General features: G+C 45.1%; 2 protein-coding genes across 3 annotated transcripts in view; one reads left to right on the top strand and one right to left on the bottom strand.

The window, feature by feature from the left end:
- The window catches only part of glcci1a (glucocorticoid induced 1a), a 74734-nt gene that overhangs the window by 10461 nt on the left and 36813 nt on the right, over positions 1 to 27460 (top strand). For both annotated transcript variants that reach the window (XM_029167577.3, XM_055512724.1), the window contains 2 exons: positions 16847 to 16950; positions 17911 to 17987. In XM_029167577.3, coding sequence (XP_029023410.3) covers positions 16902 to 16950; positions 17911 to 17987 — 126 coding nt within the window. In that variant the 5' untranslated portion in view covers positions 16847 to 16901. Of the gene's footprint in view, positions 1 to 16846; positions 16951 to 17910; positions 17988 to 27460 lie in introns of those variants that run through there.
- rpa3 (replication protein A3) overlaps positions 1 to 27460 on the bottom strand; it is a 74103-nt gene that overhangs the window by 29361 nt on the left and 17282 nt on the right. The gene's annotated exons all lie outside the window — the stretch shown is intronic.

Below are 27460 nucleotides of genomic sequence, written 5' to 3'. Positions count from 1 at the left end.
ATCTGCGAGAGAACGAGTTTGAATACTGGATGTAAAGTTATAACACATAGTTGCATTGCATCTATTATTTTTTAACAAACCTTTTATATTAAACCATTTTTTACATACCACCTGCTAGTAGAGCCACGGAGTTCCTTCCCGGTCCTGCCATGAACTTTTTACGGATGGGGAACAGTCGGCAGTGGCGGTCGAGGATCTCCTTGGGGAACTGGTCGTTGACGCTGTAGTTGGTTCCCTTCAGCTGTCTGCCCCGGCTCTTAACCAGTTCCTTTTGCTTAAAGTCATGAAACTTGGCAACGATGGGTCGAGGACGCTAGCCATCCGGTCGTCTTCCTCCGAGTCGGTGGGAACGGTGAAACGCCATCTTGTCGACAACTTCCACTGGAATCTTCATCTTTTGTTAAGGAAGTTTTTAAAGGTGGTTTCCGCGTTTTCCTCCGCCTGTTCTGGAATCCCCGAGAGAACCAGGTTGTCCCTCATGCTGCGGGCCTGCAGATTAATGATGCCTTCTTTTGTTTTATTTTTTTCGGCCACTAGCTGAGCCACATCCTCCGTCAGGGACTGGACCGTTCCCTTCAGGGCCTCGTTCTCGGTGGCGAGAGAAATCACCTGCTGCTGGCTGAAATCCAGGAAGTCGCGGAGGACCATAAACTCTTTGTGGAGGAGTTCCACTAGCGCCAGACGCGCGTCAAAGCTTGTTATTTTTTTCTAAATGGACTCCAGGATGTCTGTGATGTTTTTGTCCGCCGAGCTAGCTCCAGGTGACTCAGGTGAGCCAGACGGACGGGACCTCTTATTTGGAGCCGTGTCCTTTTTCCCCATTACCAGACGCTCGAAGCACTCGTCGATGTACTTGAAACTTTCTTCGGTGTTATCCATAATGGTAAGATGGTTGATTGTTTTCCATAAAATGAGGTAGTTATTTATTATTTATTTATTATTGGCGGATAGTTTGTCGCGCTGTTGTTTAATACCGGTGTCGCGCCGCCTTGTTGAATTTCTCGTGCTGTTATCGCAGAGTCTCACGTTCTCTCACAGCATCGCGCCTCTTTCCTTGATAAGGCTTTAACAGAAACTCAATAAGTTGCTACTGACTCTGACCGAGGAGCTAACTTGCAGATGAGATTTAATTAGCCCACCTAGCTACCTGTACCTAAATTATCTTCTCTGATTGTCCTGGATGGTCTCAGGAGGCTGCAGAATCATTGAGGGGATGTGTGGGTTACACATTGTTTACTCATTTTAGGCTCATCCAGAGATCCAGCCATTTCTAGGTTGCTGATAAGATTTTGGGACCTAGGACTAGTTGTCTTTATACATGTCATGTTGTGGGCATGGACTAGTCTATCCTCACCTTTGGGAGCTGGGACTGCCCCCCCCCTTTCGAAATGTGGGTGTGTTTGACGCAGGCTTGGTGCTTGGTCTAGGCCACCTATGTCTTTAGTACCTAGTGGACTCTAGGTGGGGGAAGATGCCTGGTCTTATCCACTAGTCGGGAGTCAGTGTCTGGCTCCTGTTGAGAGGTCTGAAGGCGCATCCGAACTGGTAGGCCGATGAAGTTGTTTTAAGGCTTCCTCCACGCATCTCCGTACCAGACTTACAATGTCCACCTCTAAGTCTTCCCGTGACAGGTGAACTGGGCTGTGGTCCCTATACCTACGGTTCAAGTCCTGTCTGAACTGACCTCTTCCCCCTCGTGGGTGGGAACGAGGTTGTTTTGGCTTTGAATTACGGCGTTGAAGAGGCTCATCTTCCTGATTGACTGTGTCAACCTGCTATCGACTTAACCTGCGGTTGTGAGTCTTCCTTTGCCCTCGTCTACTTCTCTTAGCACGAGGCATTTCATGGCCTTCTAGTGTCAAGTCAGACGTTTGATGGGCCTGTATGCTAAAAACTCTGGCGTCCCCCTCAGGTCTCCTAATGGGGCATACACGCGTTTCCCATACCAGCTGGGCATATCTCACAACTCCCTACATTGTGCGCCTGCTTGTTCTACAGTGCATGGCGACATCAAATTGGATGCTGTCATGGAGATTATGCAGGAATAAGGACTGGAACGTACTGTCTTCTTTTAGACCTGGTGTATTCCGTCCTTGGAAGTGGGCCTTTCTGAGATGCCTGTAATATTAATAAGAAGATAACAATAAGAAATAAGAAAACCTTTAATAGTCCCGCAGTGGGGAAATTACTTCTCACAACAGCAGTACAGATAAGCGAGAATACAGCTACAGAACAGTTTGTGTTGGCACAGTACAAAGCAGTACAGTACAGTTAGAGTGAGTATGACGTCATTGCAGGGTTATTGCACAGTAATGGGTATAAGATTTGTACCAGTAACAATATACATGATTGTTCACAGATTTACACAAATTTTGTGCAGAGGAGGTGGCTATATAAACCACTCATGCAGTGGGTGAGTGACTGTAGTAGGACGTGGTCAACAGTTCTGATTGTACAGTCTGACAGCAGCAGGTAGGAAGGATCTACAATATCTCTCCTTCACACAGCGAGGGTGGATCAGTCTGCTACTGAAGCTGCTCCAGAGCAGACAGTGAGTCCTCCAGTGGGTGAGAGTCCCTGTCCATGATGGATGTCAGTTTAGCCAGGACCCTTCTCTCACCCACCTCCTGCACCGTGTCCAGAGTGCAGCCCAGGACAGAGCTGGACTTGTTGATGACCCTGTCCAGTCTCTTCGTGTCCCTCACTGTGATGTTGCTGCCCCAGCAGACCACACGTACAGGACGGCTGATGCCATCACAGAGTCATAGAAGGTCTTCAGGAGTGGCCCCTTCACTCCAAAAGACCGCAGTCTCCTCAGCAGGTAAAGTCTGCTCTGACCCTTCCTGTACAGTGCATCTGTGTTATGAGTCCAGTCCAGTTTATTGTTCAGATGCACACCCAGGTACTTGTAAGAGTCCACTCTCTCAATGTCCCTTCTTTGGATGTGCATCGGTGGGATGACAGCGGAAATCCACCACCATCTCCTTCGTTTTCCCTGCATTAATCAGGAGGTGATTCCGCTGTCACTAGTCCACAAAGTTCTGAGTGAGTCCTCTGTACTGCATCGTACTCATCGGTGATCAGTCTGACGATCGCAGAGTCATCAGAGAACTTCTGCAGAACACAGCTGTCTGTGTTGTGTCTTAAGTCTGACGTGTAGAGGGTGAAGAGGAAGGGGGCCAGTACAGTCCCCTGTGGGGCCCCCATACTGCAGGTCAGAGACACACAGTCCCTGGCTCTCACAAACTGAGGCCTGTTTGTGAGATAGTCCATAATCCACTCCGTCAGATAAAGGTTCAGGCCAGCCTCCTCCAGTTTGTGTTTCAGAAGCACCGGCTGGATGGTGTTGAAGGCACTGGAGAAGTCAAAGAACATGATCCTCACAGTGCTGCCAGGCTTCTCTAGGTGGGAAAGAGCTCGATGTAGGAGGAAGATGACGGCGTCATTCACCTATGCCGTGTCGGTAGGCGAACTGCAGCGGGTCCAGGTAGGTTCCCACCGCAGAGCGGAGGTGACCCAGGACCAGTCTCTCCTGTGTCTTCATCAGGTGTGATGTCTGAGCCACTGGTCTGAAGCTGCTGGGGTCTTTGGCGTGCAGTGTCTTGGGCACTGGTATCACGCAGGAGGTCTTCCAGAGCTGTGGTACCACCCTCAGCTTAAGGCTCAGGTTGAAGACATGCTCCATAACTCCACACAGTTTGCCTGCGCAGGACTTTAGGAGTCTGGAGCTGATGCCCTCTGGTCCAGCTGCTTTCCTGGCCTTGATCTTCCTGAGCTCACGTCTCACCTGGGTGCTGGAGAAGCGTGTAAAGGAAGGTGAAGTGGGACTAGCGTGAATAAGGCTTGCGGTCTCACAAACACGTGGGGCTATATCCGGCGATATAGTCACGTGATCGCGGAAGCGTGCAGTGGTTGAAACGTGCGCTTGGCGTGGTCGCAGCAGAAACAAAGCAACCACACAGTACCACATAAAGCAAGCTTAAACTAGCAAAATCACAGATTACAGTACTTCAATGTACATCTTTTAGATTCACGCAGATCTATAACAGCGTTACAGTCATGTGATTGCGGGAAGACACGGTAATCAGATTGCGTGTTCAGGTAAAGAAAACAACACAACAGTAAAACAATTACTGATCCCCTAAGAGTTCTACTCTGTTCAGACTTAAAAGAAATGCCTCTGCCTTACTGCTTAATCCTGGTGGGAAGATCCAGCGTTGCGTCCTTGCATGCTCTGTTGCGGTGCTGTGCGGTCCGGTCCAGGTGTGCGTCGCGATGATCGCGTTGTGATCAGTGGGGAGGCAGTTAGGCTTGCGGTTTCCTGCCAGGTTGCTGGGAGTAGATGGGTGATCAGGCCCGTTCTCTGTGACGATTTCCACGTTGGTTCAGCTGCTGGCTGCGGTGGAGGCTCCAGGCGTGCCGGGGGCAGAGGGAAGCTCCAGGTGGACGGAGGCGACGGAAAGGACGAGGAGAGCAAGGGTTGCTCAGTCCAAGTGAGAAGGTCCGTCATTTCGTTGTAGAGAGAACATGGGGACGGGACATGGGACAGAGAGAACAAGGGGCGAGTCTTTGATCACGGCAGCTTTTTAAAGCTAGTCATCAAGAAGGTGTGATAACAAAAGCACGTGTGAAATGTCATCGTGCAGTCGCTCAACAAAACTAAATGGAGTTGACACTTTAAGGGACAGGACAGAAAGGGGTGCTACAACAACCACTAACAGAGTGATATAATATGTCTTAAGCACTCAAACATCCCCTTACTTGCCAGTTTGGGTGTCATCTACTAAGCAGAAATTCTTGTATATGCACTCAGACACACAAAGCGATACAACCTCTATCCTAGATGAATGGCCCAAGAACTAAATGCAAAGAAAGAAAATGTCTGTCTAGGTTATGGTTCCCCAGCCTGGCGCCTGGTTTTGGCGCTCAGATGAAATCTCTTTGTTCTCACGCACTACTATCAGGATGAAGACATTACATGCAGGCCTCAGTACCTCTTTTGTTTTAGCATGTGGGACCTTAATAATAATTCTGTTAACAGATTATACAGATGTGGTCCCCCAACACAGAGTTCATGCCTACCAATAGGTTACATATCCCAACTTCCGAATGGGGCCACACCTGCAACAATTAGCCAAGAAGATTCCACCACTGTTGGACTGTGAAGTAGTCCTTCTTATAGGTTATAACTATCACTATCACTAGCTCTTCTTCCACGGGAGATTCTGCTTGGTCAAGAAAATCTTCCATATGCACAGCGAACAGATCTTGGATGGAGTATCGTGGGAGGCTGAATTTGAGCCTCCCACGATACTCCAGCCAAGTGAAGACAGTGATGCAATTGGAATGAGCCACAGAATCATAGTGAGACAAGTAATTCATGTGCAGACATGAACTCAGCTAAAGAGAGACGTACACTTTGTGTGCACAACTCAAGTCAAAGAGATCCATCCATCAGCCATAATAAAGCTCCTGAGTCAGACTTCACAGAGCACGTTGTAGACGATAACCCGGTCTCTCAGGAAGACCTCCTTTCCTTCTCAAAGATGAAGGCAGGCATAAGGAGGTAAGAAGATGGCCACTATGAACTCCCACTTCCTTCCAAGACAGACAAACCTGTTCTTCCAGACAATAAATCATGTGCAATTAATAGGCTCAATTCACTATAGCGACGTGTGAGGAGAAATTATCAATATTATAAGGACTATGACAACTGTATGAATTAAATTATAAACAGAGGAGATGCTGAGAAGGTTCCACAGCCTGAACTTGATAATCAGCTAGAATGGTATATTCCACACCATGGCATCTACCATCCTGTAGCGGATTCAAATTATTAATAGTTTGATATTAATGCAGAAACATTAATATCCCTCGAAGTTGGGGCACCAGGTTTGTTTTAAAGCTGAAACCACGCTTGTATTAATCTAGTCAACGCCAGATATCACTTCAATGACTTACCAGTCATGAACAACAATAACCACTTTCTTGTGATAAAACCAAATCAGTCTCTTATGCCGTGAATTCTTGTTGCGGTTCAGTGACCTCTGCTTAAATCTGAAGAGCAATGCACACAAAACCAGATTCCTTTTAACGTTTTATTACTCTAACACTACTGGATATATGAATAACATAATATGGAAATACTCAAATAAACAGAACAGAAAATGAGAGAACGATCAGAATGAGATGATGAACAGTGAATAAATCAATGAGTGAAAACCCAAAGAATGGTCAAGACCTGAGTGTGTGATAGCTTTGATCAAGCGAAAAGAGTATTTGTCTCTAACTAATTCAAATCTAAGGATAACTCATCAATTTGGAATGTTCAATTTTAGCGCTTTGAGAAACACCAGAATTCTCAGGGGATTAGAGATGTTCGTCTTGCCTTAGTTTGGAGCTGTAGCCGCTGTGCAGCGTCTCCCGTTACCGGTGGGTTGAGCAGGCGTGCCCTCTCTGGTCCAGGTGCCACGGCCTCTGGGCCAGGAATCATCGCTCGCGATTGATGAGGACGGCTCGGGTTCAGCGAAGTAACAGTCAGCCAGGCTGGACTTTCCAAGGTGTTTCAAAGCGTCAGCGCTACTTAAACCAGCCCAAAAAGAAAACGGGCTGGAATCTAATTTAATTAGTTCGATCAAAAATAGCGAGTCAATTAAGGACTGGTTGTGATAGTTTCAGTTTCGCGGAGTTTCTTGATGACTTTCTAACGTTAAAAAAATCATTGTTCGTTCGTGTTTCTAAGTTTAACTTAGGTTTACAAAATTTAAGAACAAAGGAAAATTAAAGAAAAGTAATGCGACGCAAAAAGAAAAAGTGAAAGAAGTTTAAAGATAGAGGAAAGTCCAATTCGCCTAGGGTGTCACTGGTTTAAATACCTCTGGGGCAGTGGTCACTGCAGGGCGGAAAAATGAGTGGTGAAGAGTTCCACCTCTTCAGATCAGGAATCAAACTATTTGATTTGGATCGCTCCTAAATCTGGGATAACTAAGCTTTCCTCTTTTCATCAAGCTCAAAGTTCCATCACACCATAACACAATAAACATGTAATGATCACTTTGACACTCAAATGAGCAGAGAAGTCAGAATGGTTAACCAGCAACATTAAATGCATAGAATATTAAGGTCTTATATGTGGTCCCTTACATCCATCCATCCATCCATTTTCATCCGCTTATCCGGGGCCGGGTCGCGGGGGCAGCAGTCTAAGCAGAGAGTTCCAGACTTCCCTCTCCCCGGACACTTCCTCCAGCTCTTCCGGTGGGACCCCAAGACGTTCCCAGGCCAGCCGAGAGACGTAGTCTCTCCAGCGAGTCCTAGGTCTTCCTCGGGGCCTCCTACCAGTGGGACATGCCTGGAACACCTCCCCAGAGAGGCGTCCAGGAGGCATCCGAACTAGATGCCCGAGCCACCTCAGCTGGCTCCTCTCGATGTGGAGGAGCAGCGACTCTACTCCGAGCTCCTCCCGGGTGACAGAGCTCCTCACCTTATCTCTAAGGGAGCGCCCAGCCACCCTGCGGAGGAAGCTCATTTCAGCCGCTTGTATCCGTGACCTTGCCCTTTCGGTCATGACCCAAAGCTCATGACCATAGGTGAGGCTAGAAACGTAGATTGACCGGTAAATTGAGAGCTTTGCCTTTCGGCTCAGCTCCCTCTTCACCACGACGGACCGATACACCGACCGCATTACTGCAGCCGCTGCACCGATCCGTCTGTCAAACTCACGCTCCTTCCTTCCCTCACTCGTGAACAAGACCCCAAGATACTTAAACTCCTCCACTTGAGGCAGGAACTCTTCTCCAACCTGGAGAGAGCAAACCACCTTTTTCCGGTCGAGAACCATGGCCTCAGATTTGGAGGAACTGATTCTCATCCCAGCCGCTTCACACTCAGCTGCAAACCGCACCAGCGCACGCTGGAGGTCCTGGCCTGATGAAGCCAACAGGACAACATCATCTGCAAAAAGCAGAGATGCTATCCTGTGGTCCCCAAACCAGACCCCCTCCGGCCCCTGGCTGCGCCTAGAAATTCTGTCCATAAAAATAATGAACAGAACCGGTGACAAAGGGCAGCCCTGCCGAAGTCCAACATGCACCGGGAACAGGTCTGACTTATTGCTGGCAATGCGAACCAAGCTCCTGCTCCGGTTGTACAGAGACCGAACAGCCCTTAGCAAAGGGCCCTGGACTCCATACTCCCGGAGCCCCCCCCAGGATGTCACGAGGGACGCGGTCGAATGCCTTCTCCAGATCCACAAAGCACATGTAGACTGGTTGGGCAAACTCCCACAAACCCTCAAGCACCCTGCTGAGGGTATAAAGCTGGTCCAGCGTTCCACGACCAGGCCGAAAACCACATTGTTCCTCCTGTATCCGAGGTTCGACTATCGGCCGAATTCTCCTCTCCAGTACCCTGGCATAGACTTTCCCAGGGAGGCTGAGAAGTGTGATCCCCCTATAGTTGGAACACACTCTCCTGTCCCCCTTTTTGTAAAGAGGGACAACCACCCCGGTTGTCCAGTCCAGAGGAACTGTCCCCCTCCTCCACGCGATGTTGCAGAGGCGTGTCACCCAAGACAGCCCCACAACATCCAGAGACTTGAGGTACTCAGGACGGATCTCATCCACCCCCGCTGCTCTGCCACCGAGGAGCTTACTAACTACCTCTGTGACCTGGGTGATGGGCGAGTCCGCCTCTGAGTCCCCTGCCTCTGCTTCCTCAGCAGAAGGCATGTCGGAGGGGTTGAGGAGATCCTCAAAGTACTCCTTCCACCGTCCGATAACATCCCCAGTTGAGGTCAACAGCTCCCCACCTCCACTGAAAACAGAGTTGGTAAAGAACTGCTTCCCCCTCCTGAGGCGCCGGACGGTTTGCCAGAGTCTCTTTGAGGCCGAGCGATAGTCCTCCTCCATGGCCTCCCCGAACTCCTCCCAAGCCCGAGTTTTTGCCTCCGCAACGGCACGGGCTGCAGCACGCTTGGCCTGCCGGTACCCATCAGCTGCCTCTGGAGTCCTACAGGTCAACCATACCTGGTAGGACTCCTTCTTCAGCTTGATGGTGTCCCTTACCTCCGGCGTCCACCACCGGGTTCGGGGATTACCACCACGACAGGCACCGGAGACCCTGCGTCCACAGCTCCGAACGGCCGCGTTGACAATGGAGACGGAGAACATGGTCCACTCGGACTCTATGTCTCCCACCTCCCTCGGAATCTGGTCGAAGCTCTCCCGGAGGTGTGAGTTAAAGGTCCGTCTGACAGAGGGTTCAGCCAGGCGTTCCCAACAGACCCTCACAATACGTTTGGGCCTGCCAAGTCGTTCCAGCCTCCTTCTCTGCCAGCGGATCCTACTCACCACCAGGTGGTGATCAGTTGCGGCTCAGCCCCTCTCTTCACCTGAGTTTCCAAAACATATGGCCGAAGGTCAGGTGAAACGACTACAAAGTCTATCATCGACCTCCGGCCTAGGGTGTCCTGGTGCCATGTGCACCGATGGACACCCTTATGTTCGAACATGGTGTTAGTTATGGCCAAACTGTGCCTAGCACAGAAGTCCAATAACACAACACCATTCGGGTTCAGATCAGGGAGGCCGTTCCTCCCAATCACGCCTCTCCAGGTATCACTGTCGTTACCTACGTGGGCATTGAAATCTCCCAGAAGAACGATGGGGTCCCCAGTTGGAGCGCTTTCCAACACTCCCTCCAGGGACCCCAAGAAGGCCGGGTACTCCACACTGCCATTCGGCCCGTAAGCACAAATGACGGTGAGTGACCTATCCACCACCCGAAGGCGCAGGGAAGCGACCCTTTCGTCCACCGGTGAAAACTCCAACACATGGCGACTAAGCTGGGGAGCTATGAGCAAGCCCACACCAGCCCGCCGCCTCTCACCGCAGGCAACTCCAGAGTAGAAAAGGGTCCAGCCCCTCTCAAGGAGTTGGGTTCCAGAGCCCAGGCTGTGTGTGGAGGTGAGCCCGACTATTTCTAGCCGGTACCGCTCGACCTCCTGCACAAGCTCAGGCTCCTTTCCCCCCAGTGACGTGACATTCCATGTCCCAATAACCAGATTGGTTATCCAGGGATTGGGGCGCCCAGGCTCCCGCCTTCGACTGCCGCCCAATCCACTCTGCACCGGCCCCCTACGGTTCCTCCCGCGGATGGTGGGTCCACTTGAGGACGGCCCCACGTCGCTCTTTCGGGCTGTGCCCGGCCGGCCCGGCCACCAGGCGCTCCCATACGAGCCCCAACCCCGGGCCTGGCTCCAGGGTGGGGCCCCGGCTGCACCATACCGGGCGACGTCTCTGGCCTTGGTGGTTTGTCTTTCATAGTGGTTTGTCTTTGCCATTTCATGGCAAATCTGTAGATCAGGCATTAAACATCACACAGAAACCAATCTAAGATCAAATGAAAACATTTTGTCCACAGAATACAATGGCATCTGTTTCATGGAGGTTGAAAGCTCTGTGCGTCTGAACCAGAACTTGTGTCCAAATGAAGTCTCTCGTTCTCTTTGATGAGCACATTCCACATTTTATGGCTGGTGGTCCCAGGTGATAAATTTGACAGCCTGTCCTTTTGGCATGATAAGCAGAGGTGGAATTCTGAGGGATTTACAGGTAGATCAACAAAGTGGACTCATGGTTCTTTGATATGGACCTTTGAGATGTTGGCGTCAATTGGTGCCTGTGGTGATAGAAGCCAGTCTCCTGTTGTGGAGAAAGATTCAGGGTCCCTTATCTCTGGGGACTGAAAGGGACGTAGGGGCTCTTCAAAGGAGGGAGTTAAGTTCATGTAGGTCAGGTTACCTCAGTCCAGACGTGGATTGCTACAATCCCCATAAACCAGGCAAGCTGGTGTGGTTTTTGACTGTTCAGCAAGATTCCAAGAAACATCTTTGGATGACCAGAGGACCAGACCTGTTAACATATTAGTTGCAGTTCTGTGTCAATTCAGAAAGGGTAAAAAAGCCATAATGTGTGATATTGAGAAAATGTTCCACCAGTTCCATGTTGCAAAAGAACACCAAGACTATCAAGAGGACTAAGGCTTCTCTGGTGGGATGAAGGTGATTTGGACTCTAAACCCTCAATATACAGAATGAGAGTATACCTGTTTGGGGGCTGCTCCAATTTTGCACTCAAGCATCTAGCACACATGGTTATGGAAAGTTCAGTGCAGAGTCCATCAAGTTCATCCAGGGAAACCTCTACGTTGATGACGGCCTAAGTAGTGTACAAGAGGAGTATATAAGAAATATATATACTCTTTTTGATTAATGGTTTATTTAATGTTTTATTTAGTCAATTAGTAAATATGTGTGATGTTGCTGTGTTGGTGGACAGGTTGAGTTTTTGCTTTGGGGTGTGTGTGCAGGGGGGGTTCAACCAGCTGCTGAAACCAATTAAATCAGTTAAGCAAACAATCGGTGCAAATTAAATAAGTACAGGATTTACCTTAGGCTGACACATTCATAACTACACAACTGCTGTACCTTGAAAATTACTATTAATACCAATAATGGTGTTAAGGTATGTGCACACACTCATACAAACATATACATATACATATGCATTGTTATACATAATCTCATACTGCTTAATAATAGCCATGACATACAACACCACAATTTCCATATTTACACATTGATTTATTGATATTGGTAGTGATAAGTATCAGTAATACTTACAGTTAGGTTTAGAAAGCCTGTTTATTAGCTCAGTTGTTGAGTGTCCCACTACAAGGTTAGTAAAGCTGTAGCGTGTAGAGGCAGACAATGGTGCATGAACAATGCCACTTGTGAAAGCCAGGGTGATGGGAGGAGCTCAGCTGCTACACCCAGCCAACAAGCGAAGGAGAGAACTCTAGCAGCCAGGGAGCTCACACACCCTAAGGTCCAGGAGGGCAGGTGTTACGAACAAAGCCGCCCACACAGAACCCCCCAAGCAGAGCTGCAGCAGCCACAGAGACCGCAAACACTGTCCGCCTCATGAGAAACAGGGGTAAACACTCCCCCCAAGTGGGAGGCCTGAGAGAGTGGAGCCCAAGGACCAACGGTCCATAGGGAGCCCGCCAGGAGATGCCCCTGCACCCAGAGTGAGGCTCACCCTCAGTCCAATACCCCCACAGAGCAGAGCGGGGCCTACCCCATCGGCCCGACCTCATCCCCTGGCATCACATCGGGCCTGCAGGACAAAGGCCAGCAATTGGTGGGGGTAAGCAGAAAAGAGACCACCCAGGCAGCGGATACACGTACCCCAGACGGAAAACAGGACTCCCAACAAACCAACCGCACCACACGCATACCTACTCACACAGACACAGACGCACACCCACACCCACACATACATCAATACACACTACCACAAACTCTCTCACAAAGAACTAGTCAATCATACTTGAACCCATGCACACTCACACACCATACATTCTCACACCCACACCAATCGCTTAATCTCATTCATAGGGAGGGTAGGTATCCAGCCTGCCGCCCATGGCCCATGCACAAGTTTGCGTCTAATGAAAAGAGTGTGATTGCTTTAATACCATCAGAAGAATGTGCCTAAACCTAACTCCACATAGAGCAAGCACTTGGAGTCCAGTTGTGTATTGAGGGCTGATTTCCAATTCTGTGTGGTGGTAAAGTCTATGATTCACTAGGGTCATTTTACAACTTTTGTATTGGTTGGTAAGCACATCCTTCAAACACTATGCAGTGACAAAGTAAGTTGTGACGAGCCTCTTCCAGAGCACATCCTTCTATACTGGGAATGATGGCTCAAGGATTTGCCTTGCTTGGCAGCCCTGACGATTCCAAGGTGCTATTTTCCCTCGAACTTTGGCGAAGTTGTTAAGTATGAGCTTCACAACTTTTCTGATGCAAGCCTCAAAGGATATGGTGCATGCTTATACCTCCGAGCTACAGACAAGAGTGGGCAGATAAGTTTCTCGCTCATTGTAAGGAAGGCAAGAGTAGCCCCTACCAAACTAAACTATTCCAGGACATGAGTTGTTGTCTGCTGTGACAGATCGCATCGGTGATGTGGTTAAAGGAGAAGTCGAATGTAATGACTCAAAAGGTGGTCCTTTGCCTACATGGATAATGACGCCAAGAGGTTTACACATTTGTGGCCAAATAAATACAATGCATAAGATCTAGCACAGAACCAGCACAATGGCACCTCAGTTGACCATGCTTCAAGAGGGTTGAGTGCGACTCAGCTAAAGGAGTCTAATTGGTTAAAAGGACCTGACTTTCTGTGGCAGAAATATTTTCCTCTTCAAGACAAAACGGTGGGAGATCTAAAAGCAACGGATCCTGAACTTTGAAAGGCCAATGTGGGTGCAGTTAAGGCAAAGGAGATTAATCCAATCGTGAACCAGAACCAGTTGCTGAGTTCCGGTTGCTGAGAGCTATTGCCAAGCTCTGACTACTTGTCAGAGAGTTAAAGGGATCTCAACCAAGAACAAATGAATCAACAAAGGTAGAAGAACGAAGAGAAGCTGGAACCTTCATCATTAAGCTGGTGCAAGAAGAAGCATTTGCTGAAGACATAAAGAAAATAAAGACCAAAATGACAATACATCATTACAATATGATGTAAATCATCCTGTGATATTGCCAAAGAAATGAGCACATATATCATCGAGGCATGACTAAAAAATGAGTTATGGGCAAACAGAATATGAATCTTAGGATGTGTTTTCCTCACATTTATAAATGTGTAAAATGTAGGAAATACAGAAGAACAACAGAGGTGCAGAAAATTGCAGATCTGTCTAAAGAGGGAATTTGAGACTTCCCCTCCTTTCACCTTTTGTGGAGGAAAGGAATTAAAGCGATATGGATTGTTATTCACTTGCTTATGTTCCAAAGCAATACATATGGAAACCCTTGATGACTTGACAACAGATGCCAACTCAGATCATTCAAAGCAATCAGCGGACCCATACAATGCTTGATACCACAACTCTGAGAAGGTTTCTGTACAAAACAATGGCCATAATCAACAGCAGACCACTAAGTCTTGAGGACCTTCTTGATCCTTCTGGACCAGAACCTCTCCCTTCAAACCATATACTGACCATTAAATCATCAGTTATTCTGCCTCCTCCTGGACAGTACTGTAAAGAGAATCTCTACTTGCGTAAAAGATGGAAAAGAGTGCAGTTTTTAGCTAATGAATTCTGGCAAATATGGAAGCAAGAATACCTGCTAAATCTCCAACAAAGACAGAGATGGCAAAAGACATTGCAAAACTCACAAGTAGATGACATTGTGATTCTATAGAATGACAGTGCACCAAGTCAGTGGAAGCTTGCCAGAGTCAGAGAAGCTCAACTCAACTCAGACAGCAAAGTACGAAAGGTTAAAGTACTAGTCAGTGAGACAACATTTGATAAAGGAAAACCACACACTAAATCATTTCACCTTCAGAGACCTATCCATAAGATAGTCACCTTATTAGAGGCCAAATAAATCACATTTAGTCTACACCATTTCCACATACCTATACATATCTAAACCACATCAAAGTCATTTGAGAAAATCCCACACTGCGCTAATTAGATTGTGGTGTAAGTGTTGTGCTATGGGCATGTGGAGCGCATTGTGTAAATAGTTTAAATATATGTACCGTATTTTACGCACTATAAGGCGCACTTAAAAGCTTTCAATTTTGTCAAAAGTCGACAGTGTGCCTTGTAATACAGTCCCTATTCAAATGAAAGCAACAGTGCTAGCACGCAAACTTAACATCAGTGTTTTTTAATGTAATTTGAATTCAATATTAAAAGTGGCAAATCAATGCCTGTTTCATTAATTAAAAGTATAAATAAAAACATAATTAATTTCATTTCGTATTGTCATGTTTTTTGTAGTCTTTATCCAAATGGAAATGCATTTTGCAATTGACAATTCAATTTGCTATTTGGTCATTTAATTTGAAAGTGCATTTTGCAAATGAAAATACAATATACATTTTGAAAATGCATTCTGCAAATGGAAATGCACTGTTAAAAAGTGTTGATTCAATACCCAGCCTCATTAATTAAACATTTAAATGAAGACTTAATCAATTGCATTTTATTTTCTCGTGGCCTAGAGCTGTCTTTATTCATATGCGACAGCAGACAGCCGAGCTGCAGTGCATGATCTGTGAACATGCTCCAAGAGTCTCAAAATTAAAAGCGTCATTCAAACTTGATTGGCCGAGGTTAAACTGTCCTAACCAATCAGAGTCCACTACTACAACTTCAGCAAACAGACAGAATGGTGGCGGCAGCGTTATAGCCGCCAAATGCCGCTGAGGCTTTTCGGACGAACAGAATAGAAATAGCATTGTTCCTCCACCATCAGACAGGCCTGGGTGCTGTTCAGTCGCCGGTGGTGTGTCTGTCTGCCAGACGTTTACAGCCGTTGTTTTGCCAAAAAGTGACTGTCTGCCCGAAATCGATTTCCGCACGTTGGAGAACGCACCGCCTCATTTAGCTTGGTTTGTGCTGCTTATTTCGGTCTAAAATGGCCATAACTTGTAAAGTCTATCCGCTATATGTTTTCTAATGGTCGTAGTGATGCCACTTCCTTTAGATTTTGTGTATAACATCGTCGATCGTGACTGTTTAACTCTTTTACATGACGCTAGGACTCAGATCTACAACCCAATATTGCTGCAACATGTTTTTCCTCCACATTTTGTGTCTGATTGAAACTGCATGAATGACCACCAATTTATTTTGCCACTAATATCTGCATGAGACCAGTTAAACCAGTTAGATGCTTTCATGTTGCCAAAACTTGATTATTAGATCAGAAGCTTAATTCCGCCTTATTTTAAATACACTGAGCTCTGCTTTGTTATATTTACAGATGTAATACAGATCCAGTCCAGCTGATCTTTGTCTGTTCCTGCCTAAGACCAGTAGAACCAGCAGCATGCTGGTTTTATGTTGCCACAAAGTGATTAAAGCCAATATCTGTTTACTGAAATCTTCTTTATCCCTTACTTTAAATTCATGGAACTCTGTTGGGTTTTGTTAATGGATTTAATGAGCATCAGGTACATCTTATTACTTTCTACACCTGTTTGAAACCAGTTTCATGTTCACGAATTGAAAACTGTTTTGATTTGAAGGGCACATTTGCCGCAGCTGATTTATTATGATTTTATCAGAATCTCTTTCCAGGTTGACAGCCCTCACTGAAAAACTGTTGTGTATGTTTGGAAGCGCATATTTTTGTGATCAAGTTTTCTCTGTAATCAGCATAAATGAAACAGAGTTTGAATCACATCCTGAAGTTGGCTGCCATTCAGGATGTGATGCCTGATATTGGTGAAAGCTGAAAAACACCAGGTATTAGGAGTCAAATAAACTGCAACCCCACTTGAGGTGCTGCATGAGACACCCTGATATAGTTCTGTGATCTGTGATGTATTTCTGTGATTGAGACATTGTGTGTTCTTTCTCAGAATTTTAACTTGGTGTTTTATGATTAATAGTAATATTGGGCTTTTGGACACACTGGCTACAGCTTTATGTTTAAGCTGATCATATTTTAACAAAGAAACAATCTGAAGTTGTTGAAGTCGGTAAAATCATGGTTATATATACCATGATTTTACCGGTCCGGCCCACTTGGGGATAGATTTTCCCCAATTTGGCCCCTAACTAAATTAGTTTGACACCCCTGGCTTAGACACATTCAAATAAATACCCATATTTCATGCTGGTACAAAGTACACCATGACCTTATAAAGGCTACTTCCCTGTAAATGACTGTTTCACAGCAGTTTTTTTAATCATCTGCCATTACATTGAATTGATCTTTTTCTCTGTGATTGTATTTTTGCAGTTGAAACAAGCAAGTCAGAGGAGGAGCAGGGGACCACTCACTGGATTTTGACCCCATGACTCCACGTGTGTCACCCATCTTGTATAAAAGACAAATGTGCACGTGTGAGTATAAAGACAAACATCACTGTTCTGAGCAGGTACTGAGGGCAATAATTCAACCATCATCTTCTGTCAAGGGTCACAGGGATGGACAGAATTTCAACACAGAGGCAAAAACACACCCTAACATCCATACACCCATAGAGTCCTACATCCTCAAGTGATGCACAGTTTATAGTTTGCAGCCTCAGTCTTTTATTGATTTTATTTGAAACCAGACTAATAACAGGAATTTTTAGGGCTTTCTTCAAGGCAATATATAATTTTTCATGCATTTCATCTTTAAACTATACTAAACTAAGTATAATTTACGAATTTTCTAACATAAAACTTAATGTAAATTCATCTAAATCTTCATATAAAATATATTGTAAATATTTTTTAGCACTGTAGTGAGAAGACAGAGAAACGCTGCCACCCTGTAATGCCTCTGGCAGATGCAGCCCGGCATCAAAAGTGTTCACTGAACAAGTGTGTAGCTCTGGAAGTGTTTCCTGAGTATCCACGTGTTTTTGTGTTGATGCCAGTTGCTCTAGCAATGTAACTCCAAGTAAGGGAGGCCATAGTTGGCCAACGTTTGGATGTCTAAAATCAGTTTACAGAGACTCTTCTCCATTTAGATCCACTGGACAGAAGGTTGCTGGTTACATGCCAGGATGACTTACTGTACCTAGGATTACATGATGCTTAAAGGGGGTAGATTATGCAAAATCTATTTTTTAGACATTCTGGAGCATGACTTTATGGGTCACGTTTACACACACTGAGCATGGTAGAAGTGCATTCCTTGATTTTTCAAATTTTGCGACTTTATCTAACCCAGAAAGAGAAAGTCCAGCTCTAAGACCATGCGCAAAATTGCATCACAAGAGGGAACTCCTCCCAGCAGAACCTGAAACACTACCCCCACGATGATACCGAAACAAAACTTCCGATAAACCATCTCGGTGTTATCTGTGACAGACAGAAATGGAGCAGGTACTGTGTTCGAAGACAAAGTGCTCAGGTGTCGGCTGTTCCAACAAGATGCTCCTCCAACTGTAAGTATATGCTTGGTATTTATTTGATATATGTACAATACTGAGGAGTTATATTCGTCTTAAAAACTTGCCAACTCAACCATGCGATTCATTCGCTGTGGGGACCCCAGACGGGATAAATAGGAGTTACCTTTTACTGAGAAGTTACTGATTAAAGTGTAGTAAATTATACAGGTGAAGTTACTGCTAACAGCTATAGCAACACAGAGCTAAGCCAGCTAATGCCATGTTGCAGAGTGCTGCACCGGTTGCATGGCCCTTCCCAGTCTGGGTCCGTCTAGCTAAAATCATGTGGCACAGAGCTCCATTCACTGCCGCTCCTGTATTTGCTATAGCAATTAGCTGTTAGTGCGCCATTAGATTTCTGTTATCACTGACACAGAGAGCTAAGTGTGCTACTGCCATTTTGCATTTACTGCTAACGACAAAAGTTAGCGCCAGAGAGCTAAGCGAGGTTGCACATAATTCCACCTAGGCAGATCAACTCACAGTTGCCCGTATTTGTGTGTTGCTTTAGCCATTAGCTTACTGTTAGCTCTTTGACCTTAAGAGCTTATAGCCTGGTGACAACTACAATTGAAAATTGCAAATAACCGTGGTTATGTCCGTTGTTGTAGCTCACACGTCACAGTGTCTGTGTACTCCTCCAACCTGTTGGTGGCAGACCCGAAAATGTCTCATTTTGTGCAGTCGAGACACTCCTGAAGTGCCACCACAGCTTCACTGGTCCACTTTTTACAGGTCCTCACAACAGGCTTGCAGAGTTTTAATTTCTGCCTGTAGGATGGAATCAGATGCACCATGATGTGGTCGGACAGGCCCAGTGCAGCGCGGGGGACGGCACCATAAGCACCGCTGATGGTGGTGTAGCAGTGCTCCAGTACCTTTCCCTCTCTGCTCGGACATTTGATGAACTGTTTGTATTTGGGGAGTTCAGGTGAGAGGTTGGCTTTATTAAAGACCCCCAGGACGATGACTAAGGTGTCTGAGTTTGTCTGTGCTACACTCAGAATCTCCTCAGCCAACGCTCACTGGGCAGCGCGTGCATCGTCCTGTGGTGGGATGTAAACGCAGAAGAGAAAGAATGAGGAGAACTCACGGGAGGAGTAGAACAGCTTCCAGTTCATGGTGAAGTTCTTGAGGTCTGGAGAACAAAGTTCAGAAACATCCCTGCAGTAGGAACCGCTTTGAAAAAATTATTACATTATAAATTGTAATGACTTCAGCAGCCTACTCTCCAGCTTCAGGGTCAGTGTCTGGATCTAACAAATGTGCTTGGACTCCATAACTGTACGAACTGGTTATTGACATTACTCTGTTGAGGACCATGTTGTGTCGTCTTCTTGGTGTGGAATATTACGGTGGTTTACATGCCTAATGTTGCACTATTGCCACCTATAGTATCATAACCCGGTTTGATGGGTAAAAACGGACACAAAAGATGAGGCAGTTTCTGTAAACATCAAGCATTTTTTTTAACCAAACGGACAAAAATGTAAACATTGGACTTGACGATAGTCAACAATAGTCAGTGTCTGCAGAATGTCATGTTGCCTAAAAACATCATGAACAAAATATGCTTAAGGCAATGTAACATTCTATTCCTAAATCAAAACATTGCAATTACAGTACTACCAAAGAATTAGAACAGTGTTTTTTGTGCAATACAAACATCAGTAAACTTTCAGTAAAATCAGTAAAATTTTGTTACTGCCTGACATGAAAATTAGTACATGTAGAACAGATTTTTTTTTTTCACATGGCACTTTTAGTCTACACCAACATAGTCATTCAGACACGCGCCTTCTGTCTAGCCTATGAGTGTAATGTTGTGCTGGAGCGGTACTTCCTTCATCCTCACTGTCAGAACATTGAGTGGCAGTTTGAGCATTAGCAGTTATATTTTTGTAGAAGGAGGAGTTTCTTGTGATAGATTATCTTTAATTTCTGGTGGTGACCATGGGGCCGTTGATGGGCCGTGGGTCACAGTGTGGGGATCACAGCAGTAGGAAGTTGTCAGCTTGTTGAGTTTGTTTGTCGGTACAAAATGGTGTCTCCAACAGAGAGCGATCCTGGTTTAGCATGATGCCGTGCATTAGTATTTTGTTTCACCTTAGCTTTTGCTTGTTTGTCACATTCTCTCACTACACTGTCGGCTGTGTTTTGAGCAATGTTTGAGATTGCTGGTATTGTTGATTTTGCGCTGAAACAGCAGTTCTGCTGGTGATGCTTCAGTTGTGCTGTGTGGAGCAAAGCAATACTCACGAAGAAACGTGTTCAGTGTTTTTTTCCAAGGGATCCTCTGACTTTCCAGTCTCCAGCTACGCAAATGGCTTTTCCAAGAGTCCGCATGAAACATTCTACTGTCGCGTTTGCTTGTGGCCATAGAGGCGTTATTTTTCTGCTGTGGTGACAGCCCATGTGTACTAGAAACTTAGAGAACTGTTTACTATTAAATTGAGTTTTGTTGTCTGTTTTGAGCACTTTGGGAATGCCAAACATTGAAAATGTCTTGTCCATAATAGGAATGACTATTGGCAGAAGTAGATCTGACAGGCTTGACCACTGGATAGCGTGTGTCATAACTAAAACATATTCCCCAGTTGGGAGCGGGCCATAAAAATCTGCACTCAAGCTTTGTCACAGGAGTGCCGACCTGGTACGCTAAACAGTTTTTCACAATATGTTCAGCTTTCTGGTTCATGTTTGGCACACTTTTGATCTAGTAGTGTTTTTGTTTTAACGATCCCTTGATGTCCCTCATGAGCTAGATGTAACAAATTGTCCTCTAAGAAGAAGACAGAGTCTTTGGTGATAGTGTGCCACGTATTGTTGCTTATGTGGGAACTAATCTTTTGTAAGACTGCATCTTGAAGAGTAGCTGCTCTGATTTCAGATACAGTCATTGCTTTTGGCGTAACGAGCCAGTTCATTGCAAGTGTGAAGTGAAGCCAAACTGGAGGATAATATGGAACTTCCCTCAGACTGAGGAAACTTTTGGTCTTTGTCAGTTGTCAAAAAATACCAGTAAATTTAGTGCTAAACATTACAATACAGTAATATATACAATATAGTATAATTAAAACAAATAAAATATCCATGTGGATGTTGACTGAATATTTGACTAAAGGGCATTGTATTTATAACAGCTGTAATTTTCTACTTGCTTAGACATAAATAACTTTAAGTTCAGTTATAAACGACTTTATGTTTAAGACGCTCATTTGTTTTCTGTCTCTCAGACAGAACACAAATGAGCTCATAAGTGTTTATCTCTCTCTCTCTCTCTCTCTCTCTCTCTATATATATATATATATATATATATATATATATATATATAGATATATATATATATATATATATATATATCTATATATATATATATATATATATATATATATATATATATATATATATATGGTGTATATATTCCTGAAGTGGATGTGGTCTCATCCACTTTCCAAGCTCGGGTCCTCTACCAGAGGCCAGGGAGCTTGAGGGTTCTGCGCAGTATCCTTGCTGTTCCTAGGACTGCACTTTTCTGGACTGAGATGTCGGATGTTATTCCAGGGATCTGTTGTAGCCATTCCTCCAATTTGGGGGTCACTGCCCCCAGTGCTCCGATCACCACAGACACCACTGTGGCCTTCACCTTCCAAGCCTTCTCCAGTTCTTCTCTGAGCCCTTGGTATTTTTCTAGTTTCTCATGTTCCTTTTTCCTGATGTTGCCATCGCTTGGTATTGCCACATCCACCACTACAGCTTTCCTCTGCTCTTTATCCACCACCACAATGTCTGGTTGGTTCGCCATTACCATTCTGTCAGTCTGGATCTGGAAGTCCCACAGGATCTTGGCTCGCTCGTTCTCTACCACCTTGGGAGGTGTTTCCCACTTTGACCTTGGGGTTTCCAGTCCATACTCTGCGCAGATGTTCCTGTATACTATGCCAGCCACTTGGTTATGGCGTTCCATGTATGCTTTCCCTGCCAGCATCTTACACCCTGCAGTTATGTGCTGGACCGTCTCAGGGGCCTCTTTGCACAGTCTACACCTTGGGTCTTGTCTGGTGTGGTAGATCTGGGCCTCTATGGCTCTGGTGCTCAGGGCCTGTTCCTGTGCAGCCAGGATGAGTGCCTCTGTGCTGTCCTTCAGCCCAGCCCTTTCAAGCCATTTGTAGGATTTGTTGAGATCAGCCACTTCAGTTATGTTCCGGTGGTACATCCCATGTAAGGGCTTGTCCTCCCATGATGGTGCCTCTTCCAGCATCTCATCCTCTGTTCTCCACTGCCTGAGACATTCACTCAGCACGTCATCTGTCGGGGCCTTATCCTTGATGTACTTATGGATCTTGGATGTTTCATCCTGGATAGTGGTTTTCACACTCACTAGTTCTCGGCCTCCTTCCTTGCGGCTAGCGTACAGTCTCAGGGTGCTGGATTTGGGGTGGAACCCTCCATGCATGGTGAGGAGTTTTCGTGTCTTAACATCTGTGGTCTGTGTCTCTTCCTTTGGCCACCTTATTATTCCCGCAGGGTATCTGATCACTGGCAGGGCGTAGCTGTTTAATGCCTGGGATTTGTTCTTGCCATTGAGCTGGCTTCTTAGGACTTGCCTTACTCGTTGGAGGTATTTGGCTGTTGCCGCATTCCTTGTTGCCTGTTCAAGGTTGCCGTTTGCCTGTGTATATATATATATATATATATATATATATATATATATATATATATATATATATTAAGACACGAAAGCTCCTCACCGTGCATGGAGGGTTCCACCCCAAATCCAGCACCCTGAGACCGTACGCTAGCCGCAAGGAAGGAGGCCGAGGACTAGTGAGCGTGAGAGCCACTATCCAGGATGAAACATCCAAGATCCATAAGTACATCAAGGATAAGGCCCCAACAGATGACGTGCTGAGTGAATGTCTCAGGCAGTGGAGAACAGAGGATGAGATGCTGGAAGAGGGACCATCATGGGAGGAAAAGCCCTTGCACGGGATGTACCACCGGAACATAACTGAAGTGGCTGATCTCAACAAATCCTACCAATGGCTTGAAAGGGCTGGGCTGAAGGACAGCACAGAGGCACTCATCCTGGCTGCACAGGAGCAGGCCCTGAGCACCAGAGCCATAGAGGCCCAGATCTACCACACCAGACAAGACCCAAGGTGTAGACTGTGCAAAGAGGCCCCAGAGACGGTCCAGCACATAACTGCAGGGTGTAAGATGCTGGCAGGCAAAGCATACATGGAACGCCATAACCAAGTGGCTGGCATAGTATACAGGAACATCTGCGCGGAGTATGGACTGGAAACCCCAAGGTCAAAGTGGGAAACACCTCCCAAGGTGGTAGAGAACGAGCGAGCCAAGATCCTGTGGGACTTCCAGATACAGACAGACAGAATGGTAATGGCGAACCAACCAGACATTGTGGTGGTGGACAAAGAGCAGAGGAAAGCCGTAGTGGTGGATGTGGCAATACCAAGCGATGGCAACATCAGGAAAAAGGAACATGAGAAACTAGAGAAATACCAAGGGCTCAGAGAAGAACTGGAGAAGGCTTGGAAGGTGAAGGCCACAGTGGTGCCTGTGGTGATCGGAGCACTAGGGGCTGTGACCCCCAAACTGGAGGAGTGGCTACGACAGATCCCTGGAAAAACATCCGAAATCTCAGTCCAGAAAAGTGCAGTCCTAGGAACAGCAAGGATACTGCGCAGAACCCTCAAGCTCCCTGGCCTCTGGTAGAGGACCCGAGCTTGGAAAGTGGATGAGACCACCCGCGGAGGGTGAGAATAGAGTTTTTTTTTTTTTTTTATATATATATATATATATATATATATAGAGAGAGAGAGAGAGAGAGAGAGAGAGAGAGAGAGAGAGAGAGATTCATTTTTAGAAAGGCACTTCCATCCATTTTACATACCGCTTAATCCCATATGCTGGAGCCTATCCCCGCTGGCTATGGGCAAGAGGCAAGTACCCCCTGGACAGGTCGCCAGCCAGGGCAACACAGAGGCAAACAACCATTCACACACGCACTCACAGTGGAGAGAGGCCAAGCAACCTAATTCGAGAACCCATGTACTATACCCACCCAGGAGAACATGCAAAACATGTCAGGGAATTGAACCCAGAACCTTCACGCTGTGAGGTGACAGTGCTACTCACCGCACCACCATGCCATCTGTAATGCACTGGATTAGTACTCTTTAATACTACTCTATATACTATAATTTACTCTGACTTTGGTAGACAGTCAGTAAACAATATGAAGGGACTTATCAACTTAATTGATTGTTACCACTGTCAACCATTGTCTCCTTAGATGCAGAAAAAAAACTTTTGACAGAGGAAACTGAAAGTTTCTTTTAGAAACTCTTCATAACTCTTCATAAATTCAGCATTGGGAACTCATATACTGTATCAAATATTGGATCCAAATATTATACAGCTTAGCAAACGCTGCGGTCAGCACAAATAGCCAAACCTCACCAAGGTTTAGTCTGCTGCCCACACTCTTCATCACTGTTTGTGATATTCATTGAACCACTAGCTGCAGCGATTAGACAGCATGAAAGAATTACTGGAATGTCGACAAAAGCAGTAAATCGTAAAGTACGTTTACATTCTGATGATGTATTATTGTTTTTCCTGAAGCTATAGATGTCTCTCCCTACAACTATCAGTCTCTGAATATTTTGGAAGTCCTGAGAATTCATCTATCAACTGCAAAAAATATATAGCGTTACCATTTAAGTTGAAGGTAAATAAGATCCCTTCTACCCCATTCTGGTTAGGGAACAACAGATGTTTTGTTGTCTGTTGTCTGATCTAAAAAAGAATAAGGGCTTATTAAATCTGATGTTAATTGCTACAATCAAAATAAGAAAATATTTCTCACAAATACTCACAAAAATTTTAACCAGGTATTACCTGGCATCATCCAGCCTAAGGAGGTAGGGTTCATGCAAAATAGATCTTCCTCGGACAATATAAGGAAACAACTTCATCTTATATGACTGAGCCAAACTAAAAATGTCCCGGTGGCCGTACTGTCCTTGAATGCCGAAAAGGCATTTGACAGGGTGGAATGCGGTTTTCTTTTTTCCACTCACATTTCGGATTCTCTAAATTGGTCCAAATACTATATAAAGAACAAAAAGCGACTGTAATTACTGATGGAATCATATCACCCTTTTTTCTCTATTTAGAGGGACACGTCAAGGTTGTTCCCTAAGCCCCCTATTGTTTATAATATTTATTGAAACTTTAGCTTTCCATATCAGGGTAAATGTTGGTATCAAAGGAATTAAGGAGGGTGTTAAAGAACATAAACATTTGCTTTATGCTGATAACTTTTTGGCAGTAGTGACTGACCCATTGACATCAACACCCATTTGATCAGTAACATAGAAACATATTCAAGATTGTCCGGATACAGTATTAAGTGGGATAAATCAAAAGCCATACCAATCCTTACCACTGTGCATGGACTTGGCTGAAATGCCCTTACCAAATTTGAACACACTAATTTTAAGATACAAACAAATTTATACAAATGGGAGAAGCTCAACCTCACCCCTTGAGGGAAAGTAAGTATTAGAAAAATGATAATAGCCCCTCAATTCAACTATGTAGTTACAATTATTGTCGCCTTTTTTTAAGCGATATGAAAACATATTTAAACTCTTTTTGTGGGGAAAAAGACCTAGGAGTAGACTGAGTAAACCATATATGTCCAGAAAGAGGGGTGGATTGGGTTTACCAGATCCCAGATTATATTATTTATCATTTGGAATGGCCAAACTTCTTACATAATGGGAACAAACGAAAGCGGAAGTCAGACTAGACTTATGTTAAGATGATTCTCTTTTTACCATTTAGTCCTAATGAGAAATTATCGCAATCACAAAGTTTTAACAAACCCTATCCTCAACCACGCAAAGGATGTATGGACTAAAGTACACCGGATGTTTGAAATATCACAATATATGCAGTAATACTTATCATTGTGGCACAATCCAATAATTTGCATTGGAAAAACAACTATATAATGGAAACAGTGGTATTTCAATGGCATACGCACTATTGGAGACTTGTATGAAAATGGCAGTATTACTGTATGGCTTATGAAAATTTGTTTAGAAAATTTGGTCAGAAGGGAAAATATTTTGGGAAATATTTGTAAATCAAGCACTGCATTGGGTCAATGCTTAAAGGAGTCATATCATGCAAAATCCACTTTTTAGACATTTTGGCGCATTCCTATGACTATATGGGCCACATATACACACACACTGAGCACGGTAGGAATGCATTTCCTCCTTTTTTCACATTTTGAAAATGTAAAAAAAGACTGACCTCGTCCTACTCTGAGACCGTTCCCCAGTTGTCGTCACATTGGTAGGAAGTTCTCCCTACAAACCATGAAACCAACACCAAAGTCTATTCATTTACCAAGTGAGGACTTTGTGTGTCACTTTTATTTGAAACGGACCAGTGCCAGAAACACTGCCTCAGCATTTATACGTATGTGGATTTCAAGAGGGTGCGTACAATGCTGGATTTGTTTCACGGCTCCTGATGGAAAAAAAGGATCTTTTCCTACAGTCCGTCATCCACTCACTGAAGTAAGTACTGGCTTGATATTTATAATGTTTTAAAATGTTAGTTTGTCTGTTTAAAATGTAGTAACCCATCTGTGAGGCAAGTTAGTAGCTAGCCATGCTAACGGCTACAGCCAGTCAACCAAGCCTTTGTCCCCTTCAAATGTGGGCTCCTGCAGCCACACACCTGTGTGGAGAAAAGCTAATGGCTATCGGCATCGAACGGCTACAGGCAGGGAGCGGTGGGTCTAGCTTTTGTCCTTTTTCTGTAATCGCATACACCTGTGGGGAACAGCTGATCATTATTGCCCTTCCAGCGGCGACAGGCAGGGAACGGTGGATCTAGCTTGCTGTAGTAAGTTTGTGCTTGATACTTGTGATATCTAAATATGTTAGTTGGGTCTGTTTAAAATGCAGTAACCCACATGTGAGACAAGCTAATCGCTAGCATCGCTAACGGCTACAGTGAGTCAACCGAGCCTTTGTCCCTTTCAAATGTGCTACTCTGAGTTGGCGCAATCACACACCTGTGTGGGGAACAGCTAATAGCGATGGGCCTTCGATCGGCTACAGGCAGGAAGCGGTGGATCGAACTTTTGTCCTGTTGACGTGCTGCCACTCCTGTTTGTGTGTATCGTTAGCCGTTAGCATGCCGTTAAGCCTTTGTACTTTAGAGCTACAGCTGGTCGATCGCTACAATCAGAAACTGCAGATGAACGCGGTCATGTTTGTTATTACCCTGTCCTGTGTCACAGCCTAAATCAACTTGTGATTTGTAGAGATGTAATATATATGTATATACTTCAGTAACAGTATATACCAATTTTCAGTATGTAATTGGTATATACTGTTTAGATTTTATATTTG

The sequence above is a fragment of the Betta splendens genome, chromosome 11, assembly GCF_900634795.4.
Source record: "Betta splendens chromosome 11, fBetSpl5.4, whole genome shotgun sequence".
Taxonomy (NCBI): domain Eukaryota; kingdom Metazoa; phylum Chordata; class Actinopteri; order Anabantiformes; family Osphronemidae; genus Betta; species Betta splendens.
The sequence above is the reverse complement of the archived record's forward strand: the minus strand, read 5'-3'. Positions and strand labels throughout refer to the sequence as shown.